We start from the raw sequence: 20,523 nt of genomic DNA, 5'->3' as shown, positions 1-20,523 counted from the left end.
GAAGAGAGGTGAGGGGGTGTCTGGGGCGGGATCCTGAGGCGGTGGGAGGAAGCGGAGCAGCTGTGGTATTTGGAGCAAGTATAAATAGCCGCCTGGACGGAGCTTGGCCAAACAGGGCTTTGCAGCTGCAGCGGCTGTGCAGGCGGGACTGGCCACTGTTGGCCACGGTGGGTGCAAACTGGGCAGGGAGACAGGCGGTGGACAGGCACGGCCCCTGGGCTCTGACCTGACACACCTCGCCATCACATCTCTGGATGCCTTCCCGGCCAGCCATGCTGCTGAGTGGCCTCCTCCTCATAGTGGCCACCACGACGGTGGCCCAGCGGAGGGGGCAGGAGGCTGGCGGGCGCCGCCGGGCACACCGAGTCCAGCACGGCCAGTGCAGCTACACCTTCGTGCTGCCTGAGCCTGAGCCCTGCCCACGCGAGCCCGAGGCCTTCGGGGGCTCCAACAGCCTTCAGAGGGACTCCCCGGCAGCCGCACTGAACCTAGGGGACTGGCCGACTCAGCGGGTACGACAGCTGGAAAAAATGCTAGAGAACAACACACAGTGGCTGCAGAAGGTAAGGGTTGGGCCTGCAGGGGGGTGGTGCGCAGCAAGCAGCAGGTGAAACATCTACCCCAGAGGCCTGCCCTGGACACAGATGGCTGGGCTGATAGGTCCTTTGTCTCCGAGTTGTAAGGGTTGGGATGATGAGGCCCAGAAGGAGAGGAGCCTGAGGCCACACAGCAAGACGGGGTGGAGTCAGAGCTGGAAACCTGACTCCCTAACTGCCATTCATTCATTCATCCGATTAAGGGCCAGGCCCAACCTAGGCACTGGGGATACAACAGTAAACAGAACCGTACACCCCCATCTGGACTAGTGGAAGAAAGAGGCAATAAAGAGATGAACAATAAATATCTATTCTGTCAGATGGTGAAGCAAAATGAAAAAGGGGAAAAGGCAAGGAATGACCAGAGGTGACTATTTGAGGTCAGATAATCCGAGAGGACTTCTCGGAGGTGACGTTTGAGCCCAGAGAACAAGCGAAGTGATGAGGCAACACAGGAAGGTATCTGGTGGGAGGGCATTCCTGGCAAAGGGATCAGTAAGTACAAAGGCTGTGTGGTGGGAATGTAGTTAGGTTACCTGGGGAACAGCAGGGCGGCCAGTGTGGCTGGAGCAGAAAGGAGGAGGACAGAGGGGTGAGGGACAAAATCCGAGAGATGAGGGGAGGGCAGACCATGTCGGGCCTTGGAGGCCACTGGGAAGGATTTTGGATCTTTCTCTGAGCATCACGGGAGCCATTGCAGGGTTTTGAGCAGGTGAGAAACACCTGATTTAGTTTTAACAGAATAGACTGTAGGAGAAGATTCGATGCTGGGAGCCCAAGGAAGAGACCACTGCAGCCACCAGGCAAGAAGTGATCGAGGTGTGGAGCAGGACAGGGCTGGGGGAGGGGGTGTAGCCGTCAGGTTCTAGTATATTCTGAAGAGGCCGCGAATGGACTCTGCTGATGAATTGAATACAGCGTGGCAGAGATCAAGGAGTTGAGGACCCCACTGCCATTTTGGCCCAAGGCCAGGGCCACTCTAGGGTCTCCTGTCCTCATACTTTCAGCAGACACTCTGAGCACCCTCCATGTGCCAGGCCCTAGGCAAGACACTGAAGTACAGAGGTGAACGAGGCAGGTTTGGCCCTGGGTGGGGTAGGGGCGGGAAAGGCATCCTGTAGTGTCCAAGATGGGGAGCAGTCCCTCCTTACCCATGGTTTCCAAATTTTTCAAATCATTTGCCCGATCAGCAAACAATGCTTCGCTCCCCCAATACACGCATATTTATTTAGAATTTATGCACGTGCACCCATATTAATATAATATGTACAGGGTATGAGACAAGTGAAAATGGAACTTTAAGAAGATAAGATATGACATCATATAAACTGAAGTTCTGGTGGTTTCCTCCTGTTTTCCAAAGGATTGCCTTCTGCATACCCTGGGTTGAGCCATCCCCCAGGTGGAGAGGTTGCACTATATGTATCTAATCAAGCTGATTTGTGCACACAGTCGAATACACACTTAACCTCCTGTTTCACTCCTGCCCTGGCCGTCTATCTCCCTAGCCCCCCACTCACCATCTTCCCTGCCTACTCGCCCTCCACCCCTCCTGCCCTGCAGCACTTCCAGCTGCCACCATCCCACCCCTGGATCCTCCTTCAAGGGAGCTCTTGGCCTCATACACCAGAGCCCAACCCAGAGGGCTCCATGCTGCCTCGAAATCTGTGTGTGTCTCTTCAGGCAGCTGTTTCCAGTCCCATAAGGGTCATGCCAAACCTCACCTCCTCCTCAGGCTTCCATCTTCACCCCCTGCCCATCCTCTCACCAGACCATGGACCTCCTACTTCAAAGAGAAATGGGGCCTGCCCCACACTTGCAGATTCACCCGTGTACCCACCAGTCCCCAGGGCCTTTCTCTGGCTCAGAGGGAAGTGTTCCTCCATGAGCCAAGGCCACTCTTCCCTACCTGTGGGTCCCATCCCTTGCAGCCCCTCAACCTCCTCAAACCAACCATGCCCTCTTGTTTCTCTAACAACACCTCCCTCTCCGCTGTTCCTTCCCCTCAGTCCTTAATTGCATCCAAGTATCTCCCATGTTAAAAAAGAAGGAGAAAGAAGAGAATGAGGAGGAAGGAGAACAAGCCCCTTCTCCAACCCCCACACCCTCTGACGTCTGGTCTGGCTCTCAGAAATCCACAAGCTCTGCCTCCACTTCCTCCTCCATTCCCTCCTTTCCCTAAGTAGCCTCCCACTTCCCACTTCCCACTTCCCACATCCAATGGCCACGGCTCAGTCTTCATCTTACTTGACTTCTTGGCAAATTTAATATTGCTGACCAATATCATCCTTCTAGAAACAGTCTCCATCAGCCAGTCCTCAGCTGCTACTCCAACTATTTTCCCTACCTCCACCCAGGACCAGCCACCTCCATCTCCTACCTGTATGGTCATCATGGCTGCTGCCCTGGGCTCCATTTCCACCCTGACCCCCATAGTTCATTCTGCACTCAGCAGACAGAGGGGTCCCGTTAAAACCTAAGCTAGATCCTCTCCTCAAAACCCTCCTAGGACTCCCATTCTCTTTAGTTATTCTCTTATTGAACAAAAATCCTTACAGCTTGGAACACCCCTCACCCAGACACTTCTGTGGCTCACTCCTGACCCACCTCAGGTCTAGTGCTTAAATGTCACCTCCTCAGAAAGGCCCTGCCTGTCCACCCCATTCAAAATAGCCACAATCCTTCTGCCACTCTCTGTCCCTTTTCTCAGCTTTGGTTTTCTCCCTTAACAAACACCTACCACCACCTGTTCTTAAAAGCATTCCTTTTGGTCTGTGAGCCCCAAGAAGGGAGGAGCCATGTCTGTTTTGTTCACTACTGGGTTCCGAGGGCCTAGAACAGTGCCTGGCACATAGTAGGTGCTCAATACATGTCTGTTGAATGGATGAATGCATGGATACACAAGGGTCCTCCAATCTCTCAGGCCACTCCTGCTCCTCCCCCCACCCTGAAATGTTGGTGTTTCCTAGGACACAGTCTCCATTCTTTGCTTCCTCTCACACTTCGTGGCACAACCCACAGGGCTGCCCCTGTCACTTCCAGCAGCACCGTCTCCAACCTGCCCCCCAGTGACACCAAACCAACATCTGATGGGCTCCTGATCTCCTCTCCGAGGGCTCACAGTGTCTCAACTCCAAAGCTGCCTGAAACAGCTCTTCCCTCCCCTGCCCACCTGTCCTGTTGAAGACATTACCACCCAGCCAGTAGGTCATCTATGGCCCTGGGGTGTCCTTCACCCACAACTCACCCCCAGGCAGCAGGTCCCATCCATCCTGTTGCCCCAACTTCTCAGGCCATCCTCCTGTCTTCCTGGCCACTGCCCTGGCTCAGGCTTTGTCACCTCTCCTGTGGACACTTCTCTCACCTCTCACCTGCTTTTTCTCCCCCAGGTCTCACCCCCTCATCCATCTTTGACTCCCCTGGGTGTCTAGTGCTTGGATAACATTGGCTGAGCCAAATGATGGATTTAAACCAGTGGTTTTCAGGTCAGGAAGTCACCCACCTCGCCTCTTTATCTAGCGGTGGAGTGTCCTCTCCATGTGGGAATCAGGTGGACCTGAGTTCACATCCCGGCCCCAGCCACGTGGCTGTTGATGAGCAAGGCTCAGTTTTCCCTTCTGCAAAGTGGAGAGAAGAACAGTATGTTAAGGGGGTGGCTGGGAGGACCAGTGAGACCACTCAAGCACCACTCACAGCCTGCTGCCCGGCTACAACATATGAAGACGTGGGGTAGCTCACCTGGGCAAGGATACAGTAGCTCAGTAGGCTTTTACTTCATTCAGCATCATCTCTATTTGGAGCTCTGCACCACTGGGTGGGGGAAGCTCAATCCTGGTCAAGTCAGTCCAAGGGTAGCAGGTAACCTTGGGGCAGGGAGTGTCACTTGTCCATGCTGGTATTCTCGGGGGTCCCCAATCCTGCCTGGTCTCTGTTGGGGTCCAAGCAGAGGTTTGTTGTGCCATCTCCTGGGTACCCTTGCGTTGAGTGCCCCCTTCATGCCCTTTGGTCTTTGGGTTAATGCCAGGTCACCCTGTGCCGGTGGAGCCTGCCACAAGGTCAGACCCAGTGGCAGTCACTTTCCTCTGGATCCTGTCACCTCCTTGGCAGCAGCATAGCCTGGAATGTGAGAGCCCCAACTCTGGAGCCCAACTTCTGGGATTCGAGACCCATTCTGCCCCTTTCTGACTGTGTGACTTGAGGCAAGTTGCTTCACCTCTCTGAGCCTCAGTTTCCTCACCTATAAAATGTGGTGACAACACTATCTACCTTTATGAATATTTAATGAGATGATGCATATGAAGTCCTTTGCCCGGCACCAGGCGTACAGTAAATTCTCAATCAATGTTGGCTGTTTCTATCAGGAGTTCTCCCTGGAAAGAAACACAAATCCTGCAATTCTTGAGTTCTTCCTCCCCCAGATGAGACATGTGGCGCCTGGCTCAGAGATACAAGGCCCCTGAACAGTCATCTCTCTCCCTCTAGTTAGGGATGCTTGCTACCTTCTGTGACCATGACCTGCCTCTGGCTCTTCTCTTGTGTATTCTCTTGGTCTGGGCTTATCTCAGAGTATTTGAAACTTGAGGGCCTCTTTTTGGCTTCTGCTGTAATCTCCCAGAAGAGAAAAAAAATGAGTTTCAAAATATTCTCATCACCACGGCCATCAGGGATGACCAGGGATGACTGGGGAAGACTGGCCTCCCAGACTGAGCTCTCAGCAAGATTCGTTCAGCTGGGACGGTGCAGGGAAGAGCCTCCCTGTTGCAAGCTCGCCATAGCCAATACCTGCTCAGCCCATGCCCCCAACCCCTCTCCCTGTTCCCAGTATACAGGCGAGCAAACTGAGGCCAGAGAGGGGAAGGACCTTGCCAGAAGGGCACAGCAGCGAGACCCAAAGTCCAGCTTCCTTCTCCAACTCTGCAGGTGTCAACGAGGTGGGAGAAGCCTGACCTGAGACAATGGGGTGCTCCCTTCCGCCTCAGAATTCCCGAACCTCCAATACCTACTCTCTTCTTTCAGGACTCTGCTGTGGTGTCCTCCTGCCTATGCTCAGGGGGCATGGGGGTGCCCCACCCCCGCTCCCTCTCCCCCATCCTCACTCCCCTCCAGGCACCCCTCCCCTCCCCTTCCTTCTACTAGTCTCCTCTTCCTCTTCCCTCTCCCTCCCCCTGGAAGCCTCTGCCCCAGTGACTCATGTCTGGAGCCGATATCAGCTCAGCGGGCTGCACATCAGCTCTTGGCTCTGCTGCACCCCTTCATCTGGGTGAAGAGCTGCAGCAGGAGCGTTGGGGGACAGGGATGGGGGGACAGAGCCAGCTGGAGAGCAGGCTTCCCTCGCTGGGCCGTGCAGACCAGTGGTTAGCGCCTGGCTCCTGAGTCCACCTCGGATTAGCTCTGGGATCCTCAGCTGCAAGAAGGAGAGTGAAAGGTCCTACTCCTGACATTTGATGTAGGGTCAAGAGAGGCAGAGTCCAGAAAGCATCTGCCCATGGCAGGTGCTCGATAAAGCCCCACTCTTGTCCTGTCATGCCCTCAGCGCCCCAGCCTTCAAGCCAGGAAGTGCCATACTTGGCCTTCTCCCGTGCCCCGCAAGGAGACCCGTTCCTTCACATGAGGAGCGTGAGGAAACGCAAGTCCCCAGGCTCCCGTCCCACCCCCAGCACCTGAGGGCAGCAAAGCTTCTGCTGAGAGCGGGGCAGACTCTGAACCCGGAAACCGTGGAGCCCTCCACTTTCTTACCTGTACCGAGAACTGCTGGCCCCCTCTGCCGATCTCTCTGTGTGTCTCTGCCTCTCTCTGTCTCTGTGTCTGTCTGCCTCTTGTCCTAGGGCTCTCACAGTGGCCTGACTCGCTTTCTCTAACTCCGTGGGTGCCTCTGTCACTCTTATTCTCTCTCCTGTCTGGCTGGCGTCTACCTGAGTCTCTCCCAGTCTCTTGCTCTGGTCTCCCCTCACCCCTAGGCCATCCATCCCTCCTGCCTCTACCTCCCCGGTGTCCACATGCTCTGTCCACACTGGAGGACCCAGGACACACCAGCCCGATGGCTAGCACCCCACCCCTCAGCCAGGCTCAGCTGGGGCCTCTTTCTCTTCCCCTTCTGCACCCAAAGCCAAGCAGGGAAGGGTCAGAGGCTGGGCAGGAGCCCCCCAGCCTCTGCTGTTCGCTCCAGGTCCCTGACGTCAAACCTCAGAATAACTCGGCCCCTCGGCCCAGCGGTCGCGAGGCCTTGCCTGGCTGAACGAGGATCGAAAGTGCATCCAGCGGGAGCTCAGCGTGGGGTCCTGGCCCAGCCCAAGATCCTCCCAAACTGGCCGGGGCTCCCAGCTGCCCTGGCCTCCCCAGGCTACCCGTAAATTCTTGGCATTTTCAGCCTTCGGTTATCCAAACAAGAAATGAATCTTGGTTGCCGAACAAAATGTCTTGAGGTTTGATTTCCTAACCTCACCGCTGGCTCCTCTAAGGAGTTTGGGGCTGGGGAAGGGGGTGGGGAGGACAGCATCTACTTCTTGGAAGAATGGGGTTATTGTTCCAAGGAGGGAACCTAGAAATGGATTGCACAGATGCCCTGGGCGTAGGGATGACCAGGGAGCAGAGGCAGTGGAGCCCCTCATGCAGGATTCCCCAAAGGAACAGGCCATCCCATACGGGCAGCTTCTGGCTCTCTCCTCCCGGGCCCCAGAGCTTGGCCTGGCTGGGATATACACAGACCCCTTCCCCTTCACTCCTTGGGCAGGAAATGTGAGAAAACAGGCCCCAGGTCTGCCCCTCAACCTGAACCTCTGCCTGGACTCTGGCCTCTGAGCGTTTGCTTAACCCCAGAGTCAGCTCTGAAATGTCTGGAATGGAGCCTGAGTCAGGGCTCATGTCCCAGTGGGGCCACCAACCAGCTGTGGGCCCTGGGGAAGCCACCTGCATCAAGTAGTTCCTCTGCAAAGTGGAATTTAAAATCCTACCTCCCACCCAGAGGGTAAGATAAAGAAACAGAACAGGAGTTATGGCCAGCATTTATGGAACACTTCCTGTGTGCCAGACACTGTCCTATGTGCCTTGTGAGAATTATTGCACTGAATTCTCACAATGAGCCTAAGATTGTTTGCCCATTAACAGATGAGGAAACTGAGGCACCAAGAGGTGAGGTGACTTGCCCAAGGTCACAAGACCAGGAAGGGTGAGGTCAGGTTCACACTCAGGCTGTCTGATGCCAGAAACCACGCTCTCAACACAATAAACAAGACATGTCCATTGTGACCTGGTCCCTGGGTACCCAACTGGGGCCTGGGGAACAGCAAGGCCCTTGGCCATCAGAGGGAAAACTCACAGGTGCTAGATTTTCCCCTTCTCCCAGGAGGCCCTCAGCCAAAGAGAACTTCTCTAGGGCTCTTTTGCCAGAGTAAATTCAGGTAGCACCTCAGTCATCAGGGGCAGCCCTTGAAAGCTGAGGGAACCCTGAACTTCTGTCTAGGCGTCCTCACTGTTACAACCTCCATCCTTGGCCCAGGGCCTGGGGTAAATCCCACAGAGACTGAGCGTGGGCCTTGGGACCCCACTGACTGAATTTGAATCACATCTCTACTGTTTGCTGGGTGTGTGTTCTCAATCATTTTGCCAGTCTGTGCCTCAGCTTTCTTGTCTGTGAAACAAGGACACTAGTAGAAGACACTTTGCAGGTTGTCGTGGAGATTAAATGAAGTAATATACATGCAGGGCTGAAGACAGTGCCCGGCATAGAGTCAGAGCCCAGGGAAGCCCGCTGTTGAAAACATGCTTGGGCACAGGAAGGCAGTCCATCTTGGAGTCAGCACAGGAACCCGACCCACTTCTCTGTGTCCCACCTTGTGTGATCTTGGGAAAGTCCCTTTTTCTCCTCCCTGGGCCTCAGTTTCCTCATCTGCCAAGTGGGGAGCATGAAAACAAGTACCTCAGGTGAGGACAAAATGAAGTAAATCATGCAGAGATTTAGTGGGGCCTGCAGGCAAGGAGATGACTGGGGACTCTTGAAGCTGAAAGCAAAACAGCTTCCTCTGGACAGAGGAACAGAGCCTCAGAAGCTCATGCTGGCAGAGCCTTGTGGCCCTTTACTCCTGACTCCAGTCCAACACTCGTTGGCCTACCAAGTAGGGCTGAAGGATGGAAGGTGATTCCCAAGCAGTTGAGGGGAACCCCCATATGAAAGTTCTGCAGAGACTGTAAATGGGTCCCCCAGGCGCAGAGATGAGCTACGGAGAGGCTGTAAATAAAGCGGCTGGGGACATGCTGACCTAGGGTCCAGTTCCAGCTCTACCTCTTGCCAGCAGCCCAGTTGTTTTTCTCAGCTTTTGACGAATTTTCAGTGTGCAAAAATTGGGAAATATGGAAGTGTGTGAAGACACAGAGGGAAAAAAATCACTGTCATCCCAATCCCCTGATCATCTCCTGGTTAGTTTCCTTGCTGTTCACTCTATGCATTTGAAATTTTAACTGAAATGCTTTAGATGTATGAAAAGGTAGAGAGAAAGATCAGATGAAATTTCTTGTCCCCACAACCCAGCTTAAGAAACAAAACCTTACCAACCCAGTTAAGCCCCTCACCCTCTCCTGCCTCCTTCCCCCACCAGAGATGGCTACTGTGAGTTCTGTGTTGATGACCTCCTACTCCAGGTCCCTCCCTAACCGATGTATATTTGTTTCCTATATAAGTGGTCACACTGTCTATCTCTTTCTACAATTTGCTTTTGTTCACTCGACCTTGTATCTGTGAGATTTAAAGCTCTGCAAGTGTGGGAAAAGCCTGAGTCACAGTTTTTCCATCTGTAAACTGGGGACAATGGTAAGCACATGCCTGAGTTTGCTGTGAGGCCCAAATAACTAGTGCATGCTGAGGTCTGGGAGCATGCCTGGCGCTGCATCTGCTTGCAGGGAAGTAGGAGATGCGGTTATTGCTTCTTCTCTCTTCCGGGGTGAATGCGTTGCTTTGGCTACTCCACAAACAGGACTGTCTCTGTGCCAGGCGCTATCATACGTGTTTTACAAACATTGACTCATTGAACCTCATGATACCCTAAAAGGTGAGGACTGTTATGATTCCCATTTATTGTGGGGAAACTGAGGCCCAGAGAGTTCACACATCTAGGAAGTGAGGGAGGTAGGCTTGAACCCAGGCCAGCTGGCTCCAGACCTCACACTCTTAATCACTACACTGACTGCCTCTCCATGCCACCCATTTTACAGATGAGTACATTGACCCTGGGTGGAGGAATGACTCGACTACATTCACCCCAGGGTCATTGGCAGGGACAATCTTGTGGTGACAGGACACACAGCATGTCAGAAACCTCATGAAAAATCCATGCGTCCTTACAGTTATGAAGCTCTGGGATTATGTGCAGAAATACAGGCCTGCACACGTGCACATATGCACTGTTCTGAACTTAATTTGCCAGGTAGAGTGTTCATTCCTCCATGCACTTCATCATCCCCTCCACTGATGCTTCCTGCAAGCTTACACGCTAGGCACTGTGCAGGTGATGAGGATTCAGCAGTAAGCAAGGAGGACTTGGTCTTTCCCCTCTGGGAGCAAAGGAAGAGACACTAACCTAGTAATTTCTCATGTGTAATGATAAACCATGATACATGCTGTGAGGGAGGGGCTCACCTGTTCTAGGAGTGGATAATAGGGGGCCCAGCCTTGATGGAGGGATGGCTCCAGGAGGAAGGACAGAGCTGAGATCCAAAGAGTGGATTAGCAGTTCCTAGGCAAGGAAGAGAAGGGAAAAACATTCCAAGCACAGGGGATGGCAAGTGCAAAGGCCCTGAGGTGGAATGGAGCAAAGTGATCTTGAAGGAGTGAAAAATGTTTGGTGTGGCTGGAACACAGAGAGTCGGCAGAGTGTGGCCAGGATGAGACCAGCATGTTCATCAGGGCCCAGACCCAGCCTCCCTGGGCCTGACCCTGCTCTCGAGGCTTTCAGGTGCTGGGAACTGTTGTGGCCACTTTCTGTCCTGCCCCCAGTGATGGGCAGTGGCAATGGACGTCTGGACCTGCTCCTCCCCTCTTTGCCTGACACTGGTCCTATCCCTGTCACCCTGTCTTCAATATCAGCCTTGCCCACCAGAGATGGGGGATGGGGGGATGGGTGAGGGAAAGAGCTTGGCCATTGGATTCAAATCCTCACTTACCAGCTGTGGGTAATGCTCGGCCTCTCTGGGCCTCAGTTTACTCATTTGTCAAGGGTGGACCAATGTCTCTTTTCCTCCAGGCTGCTGGGGATCAGAGTTATACACCAGAGTTGCGCCGGCAGGAAACCCTGTTGCTACATGGGGAGATACCCCAGCAAGGCCTCCTTCCATCTAGAACACACTTGACTCCATTCCCCCAGGTGGAGCTGGCACTGGGAGGGGAGCTGGGGTTACTGTCACATGATCACTTCAGTCAAGACAGCTTTGAAGTGCAGCCTGGGAGAGTTACTCCCAGACAGCCTGGATTTGCCCTTGATGAGCTGTCTGTCCTTGGACAAGTTGCTTAACTTCTATGTGCCTCATCTGTAAAATGGGTTGATAATATTTCCTACCACAGAGGGTGGGTTTTAATATACATAGAGGTTAGAACAGTGTCCAGCACATAACAAGCACTAAGTAGATACTTGCCAAGCAAAATGGACACACCACCCCACTCTGTGTAAGGGCTGATGCACAGGTGGCAGGAAGGTGAGTGACTGCAAGAAATGTGCTTCTTTACTTCCTCTTGATCAAACTCCCAATTCCTACACTTGGGAGAATAAGGAAGCCTCATCCACTGGGCCTCATTGTAGACAATCCTTCCAAGATCAAGGTTTAGATACAGACAACCACAAAGGGATAGCTGAACCTGAGGCCAGAGCCCTGGCAGCTCCTTCCCAGCTTATGAGAGGCACCCACATCCAGGCGACAGAGGCACCCACACCAGCCTCTCTGCAAGGAGGAATCAATGAGCCCCATTTTCTGATGAGGACACTGAGACTCAGAGAAGCTCCATCACTGGCTCAGAAAGCAAACACCAAAGCTGTGATTGGACCAGCGCCTGACTCTCAGCGCCATGCACCAGGCCCACGCTAGACTCCGCGCTCCAGCTGGAAGTTTGGCGAAGCCGGGCCTGTGTCGGGAATCGCAGCTTGAGCTGAGAGTGGAAAATCGCAATCCTCCTCGACAGCCCGCTGGTCCCTGACACTCTCCACTCCTGGCTCCCTGCCCACTCACTCTGCTTACTCTGAGCCCTGACCCAGAAGAAAAGCAACAGAATCTCCTGCAGGGAGGAAAATAGCCTAGGAAGTCTGGGCCTGGCGGCTCAGGAAAAACAAGACAACCCCCTCTGCCTTGAGCCAAGGGGTCAGGGCCTGTGTGGGCCCCGAGGGGATGGGAGGGGCTGGAGCCAGGCAGAGGAGGAGTGGCCAACCTTGGCCATCAGGCTCACAGCCACAAAGTTAGTTCCATTGGGAAAATGAGGAAAGTGAAGCCTGCGGATGGCAGGGCAGGATGTGATGGACCAGGCAAAGGGGGCAGGGCCGGCGAGAAAGAGGGTCTGACTTCTGTGACCTCTGCAAAAGCAGTACAGTAGTTACAGTCATCTATTGGGGCATAACACGTTACCCTAAGATGTTCAGGAAGTTAGAGGAACCACAAACATTTATTATCTCTCACCGTTTCTGAGAGTCAGGAATGGGGAGCCCCTTAACAAGGTAGTTCCCACTCGGGTTTTTTTCCATGCAGTTACACTCGGATGTCAGCCGGGGCTGTGGTCATCTGAAGGCTTGACTAAGGCTGGAGGATCAGCCCCTAAGGTGGCCCCAGCACAGGGCCGGGAGGGTGGTACTAGCTGGTGGTGGGGGCCCTCTGTTCCTCTCCAGATGGGTCCCTCCTCAGGGCTGCTTGAGGGTCCTCAGGACATGGGGGCCAGCTTCCCCCCCAAGCAAGAGATTCAAGAGGGGGCAAAGCAGAAGTCACAATGTGACGATGTCACCACGGGCTCACCACCAACATTTCTACAGTGTCCTGTTGGTCACACTGGCCAGTCTGACCACACTGGGGCATGAGTACTGGGAGGGTGATCATCGGGGCTGCCTCGGAGTCTGGCTGCTACAAGCAGCCCGCTGGAGTGGTGAAGGCTGTGGTCTCAGGAGCCTGAAGGCCTGTGTCCCAAGCCAGCCTCTGTCGCTCCCAAGCTGTGAGACTTGGGGGACAGGCTCATCTTCTCTGTGCTTCTTTTCCTCATCTGTGAAATGGGAGCGATGAGACCAAGGACAAAATGGGCTAAGTAAGGCCCTTGGGACCACCCCTGGCACCCCTCCTCAAGCAGGAACCAGCCTGCCCTGGTTACCGCTCTCTCCCCAGTGCCCCGCAAGAGTCCTGGCGCTTCTGAATGAGTTTGTCGAACAGACAAATGAGCCCCGAGACTGTGTCAGGTTTCTGGAACATTCCTCCTGCAGATACCACAGGCTGGCTACCTCCCTTGCCGTGGGCCTCCCTCGGCTCCTGCCCCCCTGCCCTCCAGTCTCTGTGCAGCATTTCTTCCCCTTTTCTTCCTGCCCTTGGACCAGTGGTCTGCCCAGCACTCTGGCCCTCTGGCCATACTTCTCACAGGGCTCCAGGGGCAGCTGGGGCTGGGTTAGGATGTCCAAACTTCTTTCTAGCAGCCAAACAATGATTCAGTGGAAATCCGGTGCTCCTTACATAAAATGGACCTATTTGTTCTTTTTAACAAATAGTTTCTGAGCACCTCGTATGTGCCTGGCACTGTTAGAGGCACAGAGGGCGTGGCCATGAACAGGGCAGCCCTGCACTCCTGGGGCTGATATTCCTGTGGGGGGGAAGAGACAAATAGGAAATGACTGCAGTGATTTCAGATGCATGACATGCTGTGAAGAAACCACAGTCCTGGCTGGTAGAGTAGGACTGGGGTGCAGTTACCTTTGATGGGGTGGCCAGGGAACGCTTCTCAGAGGAGGTGACACTTATAGGCAGACCTGAAAGTCAGAAGGGAGCTGACAGGAGAAGCTCTGGGAGCTCCTGAGATGGGGCATGTGGATGTGTGTTGGAGGATTCGAGTAGGTAACACCCTGGCTCAGGGCCCCTCCTCCAGACGCAGTGTGGGAACCACAGACACAACCTCTGCCCAGGGCAGTTTGTCCACATCACTAGTGTACACACCCTTAAACTCGGCAGTTCTGGTTTAAGGGATTTATCCCCAAGCAGCCTTGCAAGAGAGTTAATGACAAGTGGACAGGATGTTCCCAGCAGCCCTGGTGTGATGGCAAAAGCCTGGAAATAACCTACAGCCCAGCTATAAGCAAACAGTGGGAGGCTGTTAAAACAGCAAGGCGGGTCTCCCTGGATGAATCTAGAACAATCTCCAAATTAGATTAAGAAAAAAGACGCAGGGGCAGCATGGTGAGCTGACATTTTTATAGACTAAAAGCAGGGGGATATAAGCATACTTACCGCTGGTACATGCTTAGAGTTTCTCTGAGAGGAAACCTGGAAGCCCCTTCAGTGGCCTGTGAGTAGGGGAAACAGGGCAGGGCTTATATTACCCATTTGAAAAATAATTAAAATTAACATTACAAAAATTTGCATTTAAATTGAAACACATGCACAAAACCATCAAAGCTCTGGCCTTCCAGATGTCCATATGTCTGGCTAGACAGGGCAGTAGCTCCTGTGTGTAACTTCCTGCAAGTTACTTTCCTGATTGGGGCCTCAGTTTCCCTGTATGTGAAATGGGGCTGGGCTGACTGGGCCCTGCATGTCCTCCAGGCTCACCATGTCTCTGCTCCTGTATCCCTCCCTGTCTGGGGCCCGGTGCCTGAGGGACCCCTGCTGAAGCCCTTTCTCCTTCCTTAGGCTCTAATCTCTGCCCTTCCAACCCTGGGGCCAAGGTTCAGCCTGTCCTGCTTCACCCTAATTCCCATCCCAAGATGGGATGCTCAAGAAATAATTTCTGAGTGAATACATGAATGAAACTCAGAGGGTGAGGGATTAGCTTGAGGAAACACATTTATTATTATAACACATTTTTATATGGGACATTTTATAGAACCTTGTGTTGCTAGGTTTTTTTTATATTGAGATATAGTCTCAATATGTGGATACAGTGAAATTCACTCTTTTAATGTACAGTTCTATGAATTTTGACAAATGTATATAGTCATGTAACCACCATCACATGATATAGAATATTGCCAACACCCCAAAAATTTCTCCTGTGTCCCCTTGCTGTGAATCCCTACCCCCGGGCCCTAGCCCCTGACAACAACTAATTCTGACTTTTCCAGAAAGTCATATAAATAGAATCCTACAGTATGTAGACTTTTGAGTCTAGCTTTTTTCGTGCAGCATAATTGGAGATGCCTCCGTGTTGTCGCATGCATCAGTAATTCATTCCTTTGTATTGCTGAGTAGAGTTCATTGGATGAATGGACCACAGTTGTTTATGCATTTACCAGTTGAAGTCTTTTTCATTTAGATAATGCAGGGGAAAAGCTGGCTTGAGCAGATCCCCTTGGCCACTGAGGCTGCTCATGCCTTCATGCTCATCCCTAGCCTGTCCGAGGTAGCCTCCTTCCTCCCCCAGCCCCTGCCTGTCAAAACTCCTTTCCTGGGCTTCCCTGGTGGCGTAGTGGTTGAGAGTCCGCCTGCCGATGCAGGGGACAAGGGTTCGTGCCCCATCTGGGAAGATCCCACATGCCGTGGAGCGGCTGGGCCCGTGAGCCATGGCCGCTGGGCCTGTACGTCCGGAGCCTGTGCTCTGCAACGGGAGAGGCCACAACAGTGAGAGGCCCGCGTATCAGAAAAAACAACAACAACAACAAAAAAACCCTCCTTTCCTTTCCTTCAAGGCCCTTTTCAAATGCCCCCTCCCCAACAAGGAGCAGGGTTTACTGTCCCCGTGTCACAGGTTGGTAAAGCGAGGCTCAGAGAAAGGTAGCCCTCACCTGCTAGAGGCCCACAGCTAGAGCGTAGCAGAGCCAGAAGTCAAACCCAGGGCCAAGGGGAGAGGGAGTAGCTCAAGGGCCAAAGATCAGCCTCTTTGCAGGCCAGAGGGGTGGTGGGAGTTCAGAGCCCCATTCCCCCCATCTCAGCCCTGAGAGTTTACCAGCATGAGGGTGGCAGAGAATGGGGAGGTCCAGTCCTGCGTGGGGGGTGCGGGGTGGGGCAGATCCCACCAGGGCCTGTTTCTCCATGAGGGTCCTTCCTCCACCCTTCCAGCTGGTGCCTGAGCCCAGGCTGGGCCCAGCTCCCACCACACAGGCTGACATCAGTCACCAGAGCTGCGGGCTGGCTGAACGGTGCCCATCTTGTCCAGATTACCCATCCTAGGGCCCATGAGCATGCATGGCAAATTGGGTGATGGGCCCCAGCTGTGGGTGGCCTTCGCCCCACCCAGCCATTGGCAGCCACAGGACAAGTGGGGGACTAATAAGAGTGCTTAGGGAGCGCCCATCGCTCGAGAGGATCCCAAGCTACCCTGCTCTGCAGACCTGAGGAGTCTTGGAACACAGCCCACCAGCTGGTGACCTTCGGCAAGTCTTCTGGGTCTCAATTTGACCGTCTGCAAATGAGACTCTTGGGGGAGAGGCTTGAGAAGGTCTCATGGCAGGAATAAACTTGCTGTTTCTGTGGAGCAGAAGCTCAGGGCCTGGGAGTCTATATTTTAAACCAGGCTTGTGACACATGGGCTAGTCTGAGAGCAGCCTCAGTATAGCTCCGCTTATGCTTGTGCACATGAATGCACGCTGGGCCACATGTTAGAATCCCCAGAGTGTTGATAGAGGCATGGCGGGGAGGCTGACCTGTGGGTATGCTGGCAGCCCGACCCAGGGTGCAGGGAAGTGAACAGATTGGCAACTCACATTAGGATCATAGTGACCAGAACTTGCTAGTGGATTGAGTGCGGTGGGTGACAGAAAGAGTCAAGGATGAAGTCTGAGTTTGGGGCTTAAGTACTGAGTGAGACCATTTACTGTGATGGGAAAGAGGGAGGAGAATGGGGTGGGGCGGCAGGGACGGGGTGCTGTGGGAGCTGGGGAATCAAGGGTTATGTGTTGGATGCTTCTGCCTGAGATGCTTTTGGAAGCCCGGGTGGCGATGGCAAGCTGGTGGGACATTCAGGGGAGAAATCTGGGTAGGATGGAGACCGTGCAGTCAGCACATAGGGGGACGTGAAAATCCTAGGACCCACTGGAGTGGCAGGGCCCTGATGCATCTGGGGCCTTGAGCACTTTGCCATCTGGTCCTGGGTGGATCTTATGGATCCCTTTTCAGAATATTACGTTTAACTGCATAAAATAAAAGCATAAGAACACCCAGTGATATGGCGAGATTATAATCAAAACATTAAAAATTAAATCTGTGCTACAGTTGTCACATTATCCAGTGGTGGGTTTGAGAATGTCTGTCATTCTGAAGTGATGATCAATATAATATTTTAAGATACTGTAACATCGGTGCTGTGATGTGAAAATAGTTGTGATTTCTATTGGTAATGAAGTTGTAGAATCAACTAACAGTGTTATGATTTGGGGCCTATGCTCATAATTGAAGGAAATACCAAATTTTAATTACAGGTTAGGGATCAAAAATGTAATTTTTCTCTCATCCAAGTTCATGGACCCCCTGAATTCTCTTCACAGGCCCTGTGGTCCCCCATTAAGCACCCTTGACCTAGGGAGAGAACATAAACACCCTTGACAAGGGCCCAGGATGGGGCTTATGAGAGCTCCCTAAGAAGCCTGAAAAAGGAGGACTCAGAGAGGGGGTGATGGGAGGGGAGGGCAAAGGACAGAGGAGGGGAGAAGGAAAACTCAGGGAGGGTACATCTGGGAAATACTTCCAGAAAAAAGGGAGCGGCCATATGGGTTGACTGCTGCTGAGGTGGAGAGTAAGCTGAGGGCATAGAAGTGTCCCCTGACCCTCCCTTGTCAAGGAGGGTTATAACAAGGTGCGTTAAAGAGTGAAGGGGGGCTTCCCTAGTGGCGCAGTGGTTGAGAGTCTGCCTGCCGATGCAGGGGACACGGGTTCGTGCCCCGGTCTGGGAAGATCCCACATGCTGCTGAGCAGCTGGGCCCGTGAGCCATGGCCGCTGAGCCTGCGCGTCCGGAGCCTGTGCTCCTCAACGGGAGAGCCCACAGCAGTGAGAGGCCCACGTACCGCAAAAAAAAAAAAAAAAAAAAAAGAGTGAAGTGGCTCCGTGGGGCTGTGGATAGGTCGGCGGGTGCACAGGATTCAACAATATGGATTGTATTTTTTTCTTGAGTGTGGTAAATACACAGATTTTATTATACTATTCTTTATGCTTTGTGTGTGTGCGAGAAGTACACCAGAATGACATTCTTAATTTTTTTAAAAGGTGGGGACTTCCTGGTGGTCCAGTGGTTAAGACTCCATGCTTCCACTGCAGGGAGCAAGGGTTCGATCCCTGGTTGGGGAAGAAAGATCCCACATGCCACAGCCCCAAAATTAATTGATTTATTTATTTATTAAAAATAAAAAAATTAAAAGGTGAGCGTGGGAATGGAGGTGAAAATGGAGACAACTTGTTCAAGAAGTTTTGTTGTTTGGGGGAGCAGAGAAACTGGAGACACAGATAGAGGGGGCTGTGGAGTCAAGGATATTTTTTTTCTTTAATTTTTAGCTGGGAGCCCTTGGAGCACATGTGTGTGCTGGTGGGGGTGGGGCGCTGATGGTGCAGAGGAGGAAAGAAGGGGCCAAAGGGACAAAGGCTTGAGAAGCTAGGACGTACTTGTCTCCCTGGTCCTCAGGTCCCCTTTGTGACCTCTGCACCATGGGTTCTCACACTTAAGCGAGCATCAGCTGGCTGGGCCTCTCCGCAGAATTTCTGATTCAGCAGGTCTGGAGTGGGACCTAGAAACTTGCATTTCTCACAAGCTCCCTGGCGATGCTGCCACAAGGACCACAGTTTGAGAACCACTGCTCTAATCGACACCACTTGCGCCCCCTTCAGGATTTAACATTGCACTACAATGGACCATGCCCCTTCTAAAGCACTCAAGGGAGGAAGGTATGGGAGCAGACACTTGAGATGGAAGAGACTAAGGAACAAGCAGCTGAAACCTGACCCCCAGCCAAGGTCACTGCCTCTCTCTTGGAAGCACCAGTCTTCCCAGGGACCCTGGGAGCTGCCCTTTTGGACCTCCTGGAAGACTGACAGGAGAAGGGAAGGAGCCAGGGCTGGGGGATAGAGAGTGTGGCAAGAGGCCAGCAAGTATGCCAAATGGAGAGGGAGTGGAGGAGGGGCACCGGCTCTCTGCCTTCAGGCACTGAGCCCTGAGAACATGCTGTTCACCTTTGCAATTTGATCCTGGTCTCACACCAGACCAGTTTCTCCTACTCTTGGGAAAGAGAGCCGCCCTGTCAAAGAAATGAACATTAGCTTGTCAGATCCCAGAACATCTGAGCTGGGAGAACCCTTGGAGACTGGCCAGTTCAGCTCCATTTCACAGATGGAGGGAGCCAAAAAATAGAAAGTCCAGCTTGGTTGATGGACCTGCAAACTCTTGTACGGGGAAAGATGCATCCCCACTTCCTGCTACTGACTCAGCCCTAGGAAGCTGGGTAACGGGCATGACACTGGACGCTATGCTCTGACCCTTGCTGCTTCCCCTTTTCATTGACTCATTGAACACATTTTTTTTTGAGCACCCACTGTAAGATAAGCATTGTGCTAGATATGGAGATAAAGCAAGACCAAGCCCCTTGCTTCATGGCACTGACATTCCAAAGGTAAATTTTAAAAGGCAATAAACAGATAAATATGTAATACAAAGTCAGGGAGTGATAAATGGTAGGAAGAGACCTGAAATGGCATGAGGGAGTGAGCCTTGTAGATGGTGTGCGAGTGGGGAGGATCCACACAGAGGGAACAGCATGTGCAAAGGCCCTGAGGTGGTTGTGTGCTCGCTCTGTTGGAGGGGTGTTACAGAGGCCAGTGTGTCTGGAGCTGAGTGAGGGAGAGAAGGCAATGAGAGGAAATCAGAGTGGTAGCAGGAGGCCAGGTCATGAAAGGACCTGTGGTTAGAGAGGATTTTGGCTTTCCCTCTGAGAGAGACAGGAACCCTGGGGGGGTTTTGAGCAGAGGAGAAATGTGATTTGACTTAGGTTTAACAGGATCCCTCTGGCTGCTGAGTGGAGGATGCCCTTGGTTGCCTTATGTCCTTCCATGGGGACATATGGAAGGGACAGGAGCCTTCCCCCAGGCCCTACCCATGACCCCAGCCCACTGTCTGTCTCCCCACAGCTAGAAAGGTACATCCAGATGAACCTGAGGTTGGAGCTGGCTCAGGCCCAGCAGCATATGGTCCAGAACCAGACAGCCACCATGCTGGAGCTGGGCACCAGCCTCCTGAACCAGACCACCGCCCAGACCCGCAAGCTGACCGACGTGGAGGCTCAGGTACCGGAGGGTGAGGGGGCGGCACTGTGGGGCCTGTGGCAGGCCAGGCTGGCTCACAGCCCCAGTCATCTTGCCCTGACCCCCGTCCCTGGGTGAGGTCAGGGCCTCCTCTGACCCTGTAGCCTCCTGGGACTCCTCCCTGATGACCCCATTACAAAACTTTCTCCCACAAGGCCATGAGCCCAGGGTAGGGAGAGGGGGGAGGGTAGACAGTGGGTTTGGCTCTTCTGCCTCTGTGACTCCAGTGTCCGGGCCCGTGCTGAGCAATGGGATGAGGGGATGCAGCAGCACACACACCCCCCGCAAAGGACTCACAGTGCTCCAGGGGAAGATGGATAATAAACAATTCATTAGAACTCGGGGGCCAATGACTCTGAAAGAGGAGTAGCCGAGAGGGAAGGAGAGGACAGGAATTTAAATGAGAGGGTAAGTGAATGGCTGAAAAGACACTGACAAATGGGCACATGTTTGTTAAACCCTACTATGTACCAGGCACTGTTGGATGGGCCT

The 20,523-nt window shown here is 53.1% G+C and overlaps 1 protein-coding gene across 1 annotated transcript in view; it reads left to right on the top strand.

Moving 5' to 3' along the window:
* The first annotated feature begins 254 nt into the window (after window positions 1–254).
* ANGPT4 (angiopoietin 4) overlaps window positions 255–20,523 on the top strand; it is a 38,785-nt gene continuing 18,516 nt past the window's right edge. Inside the window, exons 1-2 of the mRNA XM_060078349.1 lie at window positions 255–563; window positions 19,858–20,013. Of these exons, the coding sequence (XP_059934332.1) occupies window positions 255–563; window positions 19,858–20,013 (465 nt within the window). The remainder of the gene's footprint in view (window positions 564–19,857; window positions 20,014–20,523) is intronic.

This window comes from Mesoplodon densirostris, chromosome 16 (assembly GCF_025265405.1).
Source record: "Mesoplodon densirostris isolate mMesDen1 chromosome 16, mMesDen1 primary haplotype, whole genome shotgun sequence".
Classification (NCBI taxonomy): Eukaryota; Metazoa; Chordata; class Mammalia; order Artiodactyla; family Ziphiidae; genus Mesoplodon; species Mesoplodon densirostris.
This window is presented reverse-complemented; position numbering and strand designations above follow the sequence as displayed.